Here is a 13,824-nt window from a genome sequence, read left to right as displayed (position 1 = left end):
AGGCCTCCCAAGAACGGGAGGTAGCATGGACAGGTTTGCTGAAAGAGGGAGGAGTAAGGACATTTCAGATAAGAAGTCAGACAAGCAGAACCAAGGCAGAGCACAGGGGACACACACAGGGCTGGCACACGAGGGGGCAATAGGAAGAGATGCCCATCTGCCCTGTGTCTGTGAATGGGCAAGAAGGAACAGGAAAGAAGGATAGACTGTGAAGAATTCAGCCTTGATGTAGAAAAGAATGAAAAGATACTGTGTACTCTAAAGGGTAGGACTATGATTTTTAAACAATGTGTTTATAGAAGAAACTAAGTTATCATTCAATCATCCAATAAATAAGCTTGGAGGATCCATTTACCCTCTGTTCATCCTCTCCACCCAGAAGACAAGCAGGGAGGATGCAGATTTAGGAAAGCAGTACATCGAGCAGGGGAGAGGCACTAGAGATATTAAAAGTAGATGATTGGAGTAATTTTAGGAGGTAAACTTGCTGAGAACTGGCGATGGCTTGGACAGAAGCATAAAGGAAGGAGAGTCAAGGATGGGTCTGAGTCTGAAAGGTTCGAGTTTTGCACTGACGTGGTGCCATATAGGAAAACAGTGAAGTCTGGAAGAAGGTCAGAGTGGGGAAAAGAAGTCCATGTTTTGTTGTTCCTGAGGCTGAAGCGCTTTTATGACATTCAAATGAGGATGTCAAATAGGGGGTTGCATATTTGGATCTGCACCTTCCAATTCGGAGGTGTTAAAGCTATGAACTGGAGTCTCATGGTTACTGAAACGATGGGCCTAGAGTACCAGGCAAAGAGCACGAGATGGGAGGAGAGGGTGAAGTGCCTAGGACTTTGGCTAAATAGAAAGGCATGTAACAGAACACGAGGAGCTCATTCTATTATTTAGTAAGCATTAACTGACACAGGCAGCATTTTGACAGCTGTCTCAGAGTTATACAGTTCCTGTAATCCAGACTGGAATCTAGGGAAGCAGCACTGGAGAAAATTGAAAGTAAAGTCGAAATGTACATAATTATTTAACATCACCTCCCAGTCTGGATTGATATTGACATATGCAGATGCCTATCACTTTGAAATGTTAAATCCCCTATATTTATGAGTTACCTGGAAAAGGAACAACAGAACGATAACCAATCTCCCAAGCCACAAGAAGTCGCAAGCTGGGCTATTATAAAATGAATTAGCAGGGAGGAAAATTGCATGTAGGTATCTGATGCATTACATATAAATGAGCTTGATAGCCCTCTCTTTTTCTGAGGACTCCAGAAAACAGTACTTAGGGGGGCTCTCTGGCCTTTATGTCCCAATTTTCTCTGCAGCACGCAGATCTTCCACATGATGGTTGGGGTTGAGGAACCACAAAGAAGAAAAAGGCCAGTAGTCAAGGACAGGGGGCTGAAATGTCCACTGCCTCCCCAACCCACCAGGCCCTGCCCGGACCAACACTGAATTTGTGTGAAGAAGACACGGGAACTTGAGGGAATGTGGCTCTCTGCATGTGCTTCAAGTGCTGCCTAGGGCTCACACTTTGCCCGTGGTCAGACGGACTGAGTACAGCACATCCGGCTCTGATTTTGATTGAGTTGGGCCTCTTTGCTTTAAAGTTATGGATCTGAGTCCTCTTTGAATGATGTGGCCTCCTTCTATGTATTTGGGAGAGCACTCGTCTGTTTTCATGCTTATTCATAACTACACCACCTTCCAGCACTGTGAGGTCCTTTAAACTATAATGACATGACTGATGATGAGAAATTAAGTGAATGAGGTGAATGTTCTTACGCTCAGACAAACGTTTGTGGGAAAGCAATTTCCCTCACAGTTCTGGCCCATACTCCTGCTTCTAGGGTACAGCCCAGCTCAGATTATCCTGGAAGGTATGTATTTACCACCATTAGGCTAAGAAGACAATATCTTCATTCAGTGGATTTGTTTCCTCCAGGGTTGCCTCATCTTGTTGACCCCCAATGTCAGTAAGAAAAAAAATTCACAAAGGAGGTTAAGAATTTTTCTTCATTTGTCCTGTAAGTCCCTTGAAACTCTTGCCCAGAAAGGGGAGATCACTGGAGGGCAGGATCACATTTGAAAGTGGCTTGGGTGCTAAGTTTCAGCTTCACACAAGAATCAGGGGCAATTACTATTCTTGGGGGGAAGGAGGGTTACCTTAACACCATGGCCTAAAACCATGCTCTGGAGGGCTCAGGGTCTCTGCAGCAGTTTGGCAGCCAGGTCTCCATCTGTCAGTCTGTCCCTTTTCCTTAAGTATTTGCCCCCCTTTCCTTAAACAAGTTCAAACACACAAACCCCTCTATGGGGTCAAACCCTCTCTTTCCCCATGGAACCTGGGCACCCATTCCAGTAGCTACTGACTCCAGAGGGTCGGTAGTCTGTTCTACCTCCTGCTGCCCGTCTGCTCAGGATGGAATCTTGATCACGCTCATTTCAAAGGAGGTGAGGACGGCAGCCGCCTACCAGCTCCCTCCATGTTTCTGTCAACATGTGTGTAACATAGATTCAGATAGTCCCCGAAGAGTTTCCACACTATTTCTATTTCTCGTGTTTTGCTGCTTAATGTAAAGGAGTCTTTCAGCCTGTCCCTCCTGCCTGGGTCCAGGGGTTTTTAAGAGTAGGCAACATCCCAACCTCAGCCTGGGGGGTTGCGCCCCCTATCGACGGGAGACGGCAAGCAGAAGCACATCTGGCTAGGCTGGTGGTTCCCCACACAAGGTCCCCTCAATTTGCAGGAAAAGGGCAGAGGTCGGGTGGGAAGGTTTGCATCTTTTCCTGGGCAGGGACCAGGACCATTAAAACCAAAAATTACACTTTGGGTTGTGTTTTAAAAGTTAAAATTCTTCATTGAATTAATTCCTCGTGTACTCATTTCACATACACTCACTCCCTCCAACAAGGGAGCCCCCCCCCCAAAAAAAACTGCTCTTCAGTCCCCATGGCAAGCTTCATTCCTGCGTCTGAGTTTGGGTGTTATTTCTCTCTTTGCCTGCTAAGAAAATTTCCAGTCACTTGCAAATAACTCCAGAAAGCAACCTAGATCTTTTTAACAATTTGGATAGTGGGGATTCAAATGAACATACATATTCCAAATTTATTCCTCATTTGAAGCTGAGCTTGGTGGAATTGGTAACATAAAAATAAGTAAGCCCCAATGTTCTCAGGAATTAGAGCTTCCTCATTCCGCAGTGCTGCAAAAGGGCTGGAGCATCCAGTACCGGAAGAACGTTCTACTTCTGTCTATGAGGACCACCGGACTGCAGACTCAAAAGACTCTGACTGTCCTGACTCTTCTGAGAAGTCACTTGTACGTGGAATTGATTTGTTTTGACATATTCTTTCTTTCATAAAACTTTCTTAACCATTTATACCTCTATTTCCCACCCCCTCCCCTGTGCTTAAGTGGCTATCAGCCCCGAAACTGGCTTCTCAGATATTTTTTCATTAGGAAATATCATTAAGTTCCAGAGTCAGTGAACTATAGTAATCTTTAAAATCTTAAACCCATAATCAATAAGCCATAATTGTTTGCATGACTACATCCTCCAGTTTGATGCACTAAATACAATTACTGCTAAGAAACTGCTAATAATCAGACCACAGTGGAAATGTCTTTCCAAGAACTTCCACAGCTACAAAACAAACCTGCCGGCTGATGAACACCAAAGACCCATCCTTAGTCTTGTAGGCAGTGAGTGCATCTCCATTTTTCCTGGTTTAATAAGAAACGGTGTTTAGGGGGAAAAAGGCTGTGGCAGTTTGTTGATGTTTTATATTGTTGGAGAGTGTTGGTTTTTAATGGAGCATTGTTAGCGTGAATACCAAGATATTTGATTTTTCAAGGGTTCAAGTTCTCCAGGATACATAACAATTATCTTGTTTAAAAGGGAGCTAAAGAGCACCAAACTGTGGAAATCACTTCATCAAAGTAAAATACAGAATTGAACAAAGAGCTCAAGCCCATTCCAATTGTCATGCTGTGCACCCATAGGTAGCTTTGCAAATGTTTAGACACAAAATGGCCACAGGGAGTTTGCCCCTTATCTAGACCTTTTTTTTTTTTTTTTTTTTTGTCTGTCTCAAACTTTCAGGAATACTCTAAGAGTCCTGAAATTAAACTAACAAAGACTTGGATGGAGGATGCTGAGCCCTGGCAGTGGTGTTACTTTGAAGGAGAATGCTCTATCTGCCAACACCACCCGCTGCAAACAACAACAACAACAACAAAAAAAAAAAACTCTTCTACCCTTGCAAAAAATTAATAAGCACAAGAGCACAAGCAAGCCTTATGTCCTTCTTTGAAAATACTCCTCTATTTTCAAAAAGTCGGTCCTCATAATGCTTCTGATGATCCATCTCTTCTAAGGGGTTAAAAGAAAATGCATATTCCAAAAGCGGTAGAAAGTGGGCACCTCCAGGGGCTGGAGACATATGGGGGCGCGGGGGTCGAACCCTCACCGCATCCTGCAGTAAGACTTTTGTAACAACCGGGTTCGCTCTCCCAGGGCTAGGGATCTGCTCTGGTGAGGCCCAGCTAATAGAGCTAGCAGGTAAACAGGGTAAAGAAGGTTGTAAAATAAACATACTTTTTAAAATGAAAAATCAAAATGATCTAGAGATACTCGCAGTTGAAAATCTACAGCTGTCATTTAGTGCCAAAGGTGTCTGCTGTCCCGGAGTAGCGGTCAAAACTAGCGGGTCCGGGTCGGTGAAATAGAAATGCACTGCTGCTTCTGATAAAAAGATCCATTTTGTAGAGGGCATGAGGGGGGTGACATCTTGTTGGTTTAGAGATGATTTACGCACTCGTGTTGTAAAATCTGAAACGACGCCCCTGGGAAGAGGAAGGAAGGAGAGCGGACTGGCTGGTGTGACACATCGCTACCTGCTTGAGGCCCCACACTCCGATGGAGTGCACCAGTATAAGGTCGGGAAACAAAACGCAAGATCACAGGGCACCCAAGGCGCGGAGAAAGGCTCCGAGCCGCGGAAAGGGTTTCACCGGCGAAATACACGGCGGGACGGTGACCCATGGTCTGCAGAGCTGGAGATCTAGCCCCGGGAGCACTGGCAGCCTGGAGCCTTGGACTTTACTGGCCCATTTCCCTGACACCTCAAACTCCAAGTCTTCTGCCTGTTGCCCGAAAGCGGGCGAGAGTCACTGAACTATCCGTTTATCCAACAGTTTAAGAGAAGGACACTCAGCCCCCCGCCTCTGCATGCAAAATTAACATTCACCACCGGCCTTAGCACTCGGCTTAGGGGCTCTGGGACCGCCGTTGATTCCGGGCTTCACCTTCCTCCCCTCTAAAAAGAAAAATTTCCTGGCTACCCTAAAGACGATCTATTTAATTGGCTCCCCTCTTGAATTAATTGAGAGCAGAATTCAAATTCAGAGTGTCAGCACCGGAGGTCGCAGGGTGGTGCCGCTTAAGACATTTCTGGCGCCATGACTATTGCGAATGCTGAGACTCGGGGGAACTGAGATTATTTTGATACGAATTCAACCGGGGAGCGCCCCAGAAAATGTTCCCTCTCTCCGGGGCGTTCTTCGGGCGAGGAGGAGTTGGGGAAGCTGGGCCCGCTGGAGTGCGGCTGGTGGATTGCGAGGGTAGGCCTTCGCGCCGCGTTTGCACCTCTCCCTTTGTGACAAATCGATTTCCCGCGCCGCTGTTGTACATTTGCATCCCGCCAGGCCCGGGGCCCAGCTGCGCCCGGTACACACTTAGCGGCGGCTTGTGAGTGTGTGCGTGTGCGCGCGCGTGTCTAATTGACTTTCCGTCTACCTTTTTATGACTACATGTGTTTCCAACAAAAGGTCCTATTAGGACAATCTGGTTTCACTAATTTAGGGGTTGGGAACGTGGAAGGCAGGCGCTTTTTTTTTTTTAACAGTTTGCAGAAGTTGAGATTAAGAAATAAAAGCGAGTTGAACTGTCCTTCTAGGGGTAGGTCTGAGTCTTTTTATGACCGGTTCCTCTTTCCTCTCCCTGGTATCCCTGTTCTGCCATCACCCCCATTCACACACCGAACTCCCACCTTCACCACTGGATTCCCAGCGGTGTTAAAGAGCCCAGAAGTATGAGAAGTATACTGAGTCAGAAGAATCGGTTAAAAGGGAAAATAAATCCTTCTATTGAAAGAAAAATAGAATGAATCTCAACATCAGGGGTGGAGCTGGGATGCTGATGGGGAGTGGGGTAGTTCAGGAGGAAGCACTCACTTTGGGCCCAGCTCAGTTCCTCTACGATACACTGGAACCACACTGTAATTTAAATTTTTGAAAAATTTAAGAAGCTAATATTGAAAGAGTAAGTTAAGGGCTGTTTGCTAATTTCCTCCAAACAGAAAATTTAGAAAGGACAGGGATAAGAACTGTTTCTGTGCAGCTGGGAAAGTCAAAGTTATCTTTTCATTGTTCTCCATCTCTCCAATGGAAATTATCTTTTTCCTCTCTGGAGGAGTCTCTCAGCTGGCTGTAAGAAACACCGGGCTCCTGATGCAATTTTTCAATACCTCTGACTCCCAGTGTGCCTTGAAGCCAGGACTTCTGCTCTAGCACTCTTCTGCCCAGACTCCCCTCTCCTCTGTTTCACAGACCCAGCCTCCGGTCCACTGCAGGCTGGAGGACCAGTTCAACCCCACAGGTCTTGATTTCCAAGCAGTTTACAACTTCCTCGACCACTCTTGGTGGGAGCCCGGGAACTAAGGGACAGTAACTCCACCATCATCCTTAGACTCTCCCATTCTCATTCCCAAGGAGAGGAAGGAGGTGAGGAAAAGCAACAAATTATTTGTTAGCATGGCCCCAAACCCATGTCTCTGGAAATAAGGCCTTCCATATATATATATATATTCTCAGCCACTTTCCTAGACCTAGGTACTGGTTATCTTGTTCCCATCTCCTTGCTCTGCATTCTGTGACTTCCTTCCCAAATTATCGACCATCCTCTGAATATATCCTCTCCCTGGCTGGCCTCTGGAATCTATTCTTTTCTGGGTCCTCTCCCCCAAGACCTCTTCACTCTTCATATGTAGGGGATAGGCTGTAGTTTCTCCAGGTAGATTCCCATAGTTTTGTACCCTTCTCCCAGAACAAATGGTCCCAACTATGCCCACAACCCTAAAATGTCCCAGCAGATGCCACATGTGTGGTGTGGCCTTGGTGGCTCCAGGAGCCATTCACCAATCCCAGGCAGTCTCCCAGCCATCTCCTTTGACTTACAAATCATTCCTGGGTATTGTATCCAGCTTTTCCACCTAGCTTCCCTAGGTACTTACTAGAGTACCATAACAAACCCAGAGCTCCCTTCTCTTGGCATCCACTCAAAGAAGCCAAAACACAGGTACCTTCTGCATCCCTGCAGAATCTGATGTTCACTGGTGGCCTTGGCCCTGAGCTTGCAGAGGCCAGGGCCTTGGTCCTGCATTTCCCATCCTCCTGCCTTCTCTTGGGGCAAAGCAACAGTGACTTTTCTCTCCTGCTCCACCCTGGTCTATGCAGTGGTTTCTTTGCAGTCCTGTTTACTGTTGGGGGTCCAGCCTTCAGACCTCTGACAGTGTAAATGTTGTAATTAATAATTAGCCATTGCAGAGAGTAAGAATATTAGAATAAGAGCTGTGAGATTCCAACTACTATTCTTCAGCATTTACATGTTTTTTGCATTTTCCCTGGTAAAATGTTTTAAAATAATCATAGTATTTCACAGTGCATTTTGTTACAGCTAAAAGAGCCTAGCAAACACATTGGTCCTGCTGCTGGCAAGCAGGGACAGAAAATCCAAAGCTGCAAACCCCCCATCTCCCACCCCATTCCCCCTCAATAATAATAATAATAATAATAATAATAATAATAATAATAATATAACCTGTGGCAGCTCCTAGCCCTTACTATGGATATTGACTCTCCATTCCTCAAAGTTGGCTGCCTTTCTTTAATGAAAGGCCAGGCAAATCTCCTTTGCCTGTCCCTGAGGCCCTCTGCATAAAGTAAGTGGGCATTGGGTAGATTGGTCCCAGGTCACTCCTGGCTAAAATCACCAAGGGGCTTCCAGGCCTAAGCTAAAAAAGCAGGGTAAGAGTGGTACCCTGGCCCCAGAGGAGGCCTCTCCCTTGGTACCTACTTCCACTGAGTCCAACTGTTTCTCAGTCCAGTTTGCTTTATATGTCTATTTTCCGAAAATCGGAGATGGATAATGTTTGTGAGACTCTTAGAATAGTAGCAGGCACCCACAGGTTCCAAATTTCAAAAAACAGCTATTAGCAAATAATGGTGTGGAAATGAATCATTTCGGAACTTCCAGCCAAGTTCGGACTGGCAAGTTGGAGAAGAGAGGTAGTATCTGAGCATATCTCAGCCTATGTCACCTGGAATGAGCCAAGTGACAGGTCTGTTACAGATTCAGGGAGGATGGAATACACTTGCAGTTAGTTACGTTTTAGAGACAAAGCTAATGCCAGGCGAGCTTTTCATGGTGGTGGGGAGGGGGTCCATATCAGTTGGTGAGGATGGGGACGGGCACTTAAGCGTAGGCTTTTCTGGAGGGTTAGAGGCCAACAGATAGAGCTACTCAAACGTGACACCAGCTTCAGCATTGAAGCCCGCGATTGCCTGGTGTCTCCCTCTTGTGCGGAATCATGCCGACGGGGATCTCAGATTTACTTCTAAAGCACGTTCCCTTTGCTTCGCGACTTGACCCAAATCAACCGGGTTTCTAACTCGGTCTCAAACCCATCTGCAGGTGGAGGCGAAAGAAGGGGACCCAGAGCAGCCTGAGCGACTGAGGGCGGCGTACCGCGCTGCTCGCGGCTTGCCAGGCCTTGGGCGCCCGCTCAGGGTGGGCAGCCTGCGCGGCGGCAGTGGGGCTCCTGCGCACCAGGCGCGCCAACCCACCCGGGAGAAGCCTTCCCGACCCCACTCAGCAGCTTAACCCGCCGCTTTCCTCAGGCAGAGCCGGCTCTCCAGGCGGCGCCCCAGCGGGACCCTTCCCGAGCCCAGTCCGTTCGCCCCGCCTGCCGGATGTCGTGGCAGCGGCGCTCGCCCGGGACTGAGGGCTTAAGGAAGTCCCTGGCGGTCAGAGTCCCTGCCCCAGAGCGCAAGGCCTCAGAGCGTTCCGGCCACCGAGCCTTTCCCCGACTGCCTCGGCTACGCCCTCCGCGGAGCCTCTTTTCCTCGCCCCTTGCGCCCTGTACGCTGACCGGCCATTTCTCTGGCGGCTGCCACCATCTCTCCCAGAAAACCCCGACCGCCTTCCCCTGGTCAGGGCGCGCTCCCGCCTCCCTACCTGGGCCTCCGCCCTCGATCCCCGGCACACACTTCCCTGGGCTCGCGCCCCTCACTCACTGTCCTGCTGCGGGGTGTCGCTGCCACTGGTGAGTCCCGGCGACTCCAGCAGGCTCCGGCCCGCCTCGCCCACGCTTTCGTCCGCCTGGGCTGCGACCATGTCCCCGGCTTCCTCCAGGTCTAGCAGGTGACTGACGGAGAAGTTCTTTTTCGCCTGCAGGGTGTCGAGGTTGCCCGGGCTGTCCAAGCGGCCGCCCAGCGCCGGTTGCCGCTCCAGAACGTGCCCGTAGCTGGAGGTCATGGTCTCCCCCTCCAATCCCACCCACCCCCCTCTTCCCGCTCGAATCAACACCAAACGCTGTGGGCGAGAGGGGGGAGAGGAGCCGAGTGGGGAAGAAAGAGGGGGGAGTGGAGAGAGAGAGAGAGAGAGAGAGAGAGAGAGAGAGAGAGAGAGAGAGAGAGAGAGAGAGAGAGAGAGAAGGATGGGAAGGCCAAAAGAAAAAAAAAGGAAAAGAGGGCGGGGGACCCCTTTCAGCAGAGCTGAGCGTTCTGCACCCGCAGCCTCCTGCAGCCTTAGTTGCTTTCCTGAAGCCAAGTCCGGCGCGATCCAAAGAGATAATCCACACCAAAAAATAAAATTTAAAAAGTTACCCTATGTTTAAGTCAGGAGTAAAAAAAAAAAATCCCTTCCAACTCTCAAAAAGCATCCACACGCACACACTAAAAATAATAATAAGGGGGAGAGAGGAAAGGGGAGGCCAGCAGGGCGGGGGAGTTAGGCAAACAGAAGAAGAGAGAAGAAGGGGTGGGAGAGAAGTATCAAAGTGGGTTTAAAAAAAAAAAAAAAGGTTAAAGGAGTTATTCCCCGGCAAGAGTTCAAGCACCAACAGAAGAAGGCTTGTTCCAGCTTTAAAACATCTTCAAGCAAACGTGTTCCCCCCTCTCTGCACTCCTGTGGATTCTCAGGAGTGACTAAAGTTTCAGGAGGAGAGGGTGATGTCTTGCAGATGTATTAGCGAGCAGGATTCTCACTTTTGGTAAGGAGTAAAAAAAAAAAAATACAATAAAAAAATAGGGCTTCAAGAGTAGGAAGGAGGGTGGCGTGGGTCCCCCCTTTCTCCTCTCTCTCTCTCTCCCCCTCTTCTTGCTGAGCGCCTTTTTCCTTCTCAGCTGGATCAAGAAGCTCTCTGGCACTTCAAAAGGCACAAACTGGCATGCAGAGGAGGCTTTGTAGGGAATACAAGAAAATTGGAGACCCCTGGGAGGGCAGATCTCGACTTAATAGGAGCCTGTAATTACGTGGCAAAGCCTTTGTGCGCGCCTGACGTTTTACAGACCCCCTTTCTCCATCACAATCTCCTTCTTCCTCCTTTCCCTCTGACCAAAAAAACAGTCTGATTAAGAAAACCCCCTTTGCCAACATCAGAGCCGGAGAGAAAGGAGAGGGAAGGAGCAAGAGAGAGAGAGGGAGGGAGGAGGGAGAGAAGAGGGAGGGAAGGGAATGAGAGAGCCCCTTTGGATTTATAAAGTAAGGTCTAATTATCATTCCCCTGCAATAGTATCACGGGGAGAGAAGACAAACTGAAACCCACAGTCACTTCAAACGGGCTGATTATTTTGCTTCGGTATTAACTCCTCCAGATTTGTTTAAGATCCTGTTGGAAAATCTCATTTGCATGTTTTGATAACAACTACAGGGAAACTTGTTGGGAAAAAAAAAATCCATGACTATCACAAATTTTCTTTTCCTTCTGTTCTCCCCCCTTTTAACGTTTTCTGTTGTTCTAATAGTCGGCGGGAGGGGGGGAAGTTCAGAGAGAGTAAGAACGAGCGAGCGAGAGAACAAGCATATTAGTCTGCTCAGTAGAGACAGCCTATTAAAAATGTAATAAAATAACAAGAGCGATAATAATGGGAGGCTCGCCCAAGCTTTTCCTGCGCACCGAATACAGATCCGGGACTAGAAGGCACCAAATCGATTCGTGGTTATCCCTGCGGTTAGGAATCTCGGGGCCAAAGGCAATAGAAAATTTAAAGATTTATTTAGTTGAAGGAAAGGACTCTAGAAGTATGTCAACCGTCCCCTCAATCCTGCCATTTTTGAAAACTTTTTGGTATGCCGAGATCGCTTCCTCTTGCGACGACACTAAGCCCAGAGGGTCCCACTGCCCAAATTCGGAGCTGACAGGAGCACGTCCGGGGCGAGCTGTACCGTTAGGCTACAGCGCTGCTCTGCGTCCGTCCGGCCAGGGTGCGGTCGGGGTTAGGGAGCGGGACGAAGGCACCCCCACCACCAAGGCACCTCCGCGGCCACGCACAAAGCTCTGTGGTCGTCTGCTGAGCCCTGAGAGAGGACAGAGAGGTGCTGAGCAGGTTTTTTTTTTTTTTCATGACCTGAATTTGGTAACAGCTTTAATAGTCTCATTAGAAATGAGTTACTATATGACTAGTAAGTGAAATATGGCATGCTTATTTATAGCGTTTCATGTTCTTTAACTACACACACACACACACACACACACACACACACACTCCTTACTCCCTTGATTGCTAGATTTTTTCCCCCTCCTATAGCCGAGAGGGTCGATTTAAGAGAAAGAAGAGTCCGAGTGTGTGTAAATGGTTTCTGGGCTCCAAACGGCATAGTTAGCCCAGAACTTCCAGCCCTGATCTGGGAAAAGAACATTTGATGCCATCAAAGGGCTGCAGATTGAAACCAGATGTGCTCGCCTCGGTTCTTTCCATGCATTTAATTAAGGAGCCAGGATGGAGGAGACTTTTTCATCATTAGTCCACCCTCTCCCCCTCCTCCTCCCACTCCCTCCCTCTCCCTGGGGGCCGCCTGTACCCCCGACCGGGAGCCCAGAGCCCCGCCAGCGCCGCGCAGGTCGCTCAGTCTCGGCAGAACCCGCTCTAGGCGATAAACATCTGTTGGCGTCCGGGCACCGCCGGTAGGACGCGCGTGGGGATGGGCCGGCGCAGAGCCGGGGCGCGCGTGCGTGTCCGGGTTGCCTTGGCCGAGACTGCCAGCTCCGCCGCCTCCGAGAAGCCCTTTGCCGCGCGAGCTTCTGCCATCCACTGGGGTGGCACGAGTGAACCTAGCGAAGGCATTTCCCCCCGCGCCCTGCCCTGTGTCCTCCGGGGAAAGGCAGAGGAGCCCTTCTCCCTCCCCTACCACGCTGCGGCTGTTTGTCCCCACGTCCCACGGCTTATCGGCCTTTCCGAGACGGGGAAGCAGATTCTCGCTTCTCCCTCCTCTCATATTCTCCACACCCTTTACACAGTTGCATTTCTCTGCGACCCGGCACCGGCCGAACTGCCCTTTCAGACAAAGGTCTGGGTAAGGGGTCGGGGCTTCTGGCATCCCCAAACAGGCTGTTTCTACCTAGGACCCAGCGACTTCCGTCAGTTGGGGGCACCTCGCCCTTTGAGGGGAGTTAACTTTGTCCCAGTGTGCAGGCGCATGGCTAGAGACCAAGGAAAATCGGGTCCTAGATGAGCACTTAGAAGCATGGTCAGACATCTCCACTTATTTTGGCCACTTTCTTCCAAAGGGATCAGGCGCGTTTTGAAAATCGCCTACTGTTAATACCAACCAATTGTACCGATACCAGCTAGGATGCTAACGGTTTCAACAAAAACATCTGGACATACTTGCTAAACATTTGTGGACTAAATGTGTTTATATATGATTTTCTATGCGCAACATTTACCCAAAATGTCTCTCGGGCTGAAAGTTCAAGTGCAAACCAACTGCGCAAGGCTTCTCCAGCCCTGGCAACATAGCTCCAGCCTCAGCTCAAGAAGCCAGAGGCCGGGAACCCTCGCTCTAGCAAAGGGTGTGGCTTTTGAAGACTATAGGGGCACAGAATGTACTCCCAGCGCTCTGAGTTGGAATTCAAGGGCAGAGTCTTAGCGTGCTCAGGGAAAGGGACAGGTTTGCAGCCACCCAGGAAGGAAAGGCAGGTGACAGGGTCCCCTGCCAACACTGGGTGTTTTCTGGGCATGCCAGAAAGGTTGCCGGAACTCAAAAGTTTCAAGGGACCCTTCACCACTCAAGAGGCTTCTCCTTGTGGACTACCCCCATACTTCTCAGCTATAGGGTCTAAGCTGCAGTGTCCTCCTGTCCCCAATCACCCAGCACTGGGAGTCCGGCAGCCCGGTGGGCTGCATTGGACACATCCGCTAGGAAGCAAAGTCTCAAGGCAAGCAGCACCCTCAAAATTGTCCCCCCCACACCTGTTTTTTGGGGGTGAGGTCTTTGAGTGTGTGCTTTCTTTTCTTTTTCCTATGAACAATTAAAAATGTATTGGATCTGCACTAATTATGTTTATACACAACATTTGAAACTTGTTGAGATTCTGGATTGTAATTTAAAACTATCAGGACAATTCTACAGGGAAATTCAAAACAGTACATTTACCCAGTAAGGAACCAAAGGTGCATCAAATGCATTTACAGAATGGAGTCGGGCTGTCACTCTTCCCAGCACTCCCAGCTGCAGCCTGGGGAGATTCCTTCCAAAGC

The 13,824-nt window shown here is 48.9% G+C and overlaps 1 protein-coding gene across 5 annotated transcripts in view; it reads right to left on the bottom strand.

Annotated features, from left to right (window-relative positions):
- Prrx1 (paired related homeobox 1) overlaps positions 1–10,717 on the bottom strand; it is a 94,121-nt gene extending 83,404 nt beyond the window's left edge. For 2 of the 5 annotated variants that reach the window (XM_078022290.1, XM_078022292.1), the window contains exon 1: positions 9,358–10,717. In XM_078022290.1, coding sequence (XP_077878416.1) covers positions 9,358–9,598 — 241 coding nt within the window. In that variant the 5' untranslated portion in view covers positions 9,599–10,717. The remainder of the gene's footprint in view (positions 1–9,357) is intronic. The other 3 variants (XR_013426345.1, XM_005319821.5, XM_005319820.5) reach the window with 3 other exon arrangements.
- Positions 10,718–13,824: the final 3,107 nt, after the last annotated feature.

The sequence above is a fragment of the Ictidomys tridecemlineatus genome, chromosome 10 (genome assembly GCF_052094955.1).
Source record: "Ictidomys tridecemlineatus isolate mIctTri1 chromosome 10, mIctTri1.hap1, whole genome shotgun sequence".
Lineage (NCBI taxonomy): Eukaryota > Metazoa > Chordata > Mammalia > Rodentia > Sciuridae > Ictidomys > Ictidomys tridecemlineatus.
The sequence above is the reverse complement of the archived record's forward strand: the minus strand, read 5'-3'. Positions and strand labels throughout refer to the sequence as shown.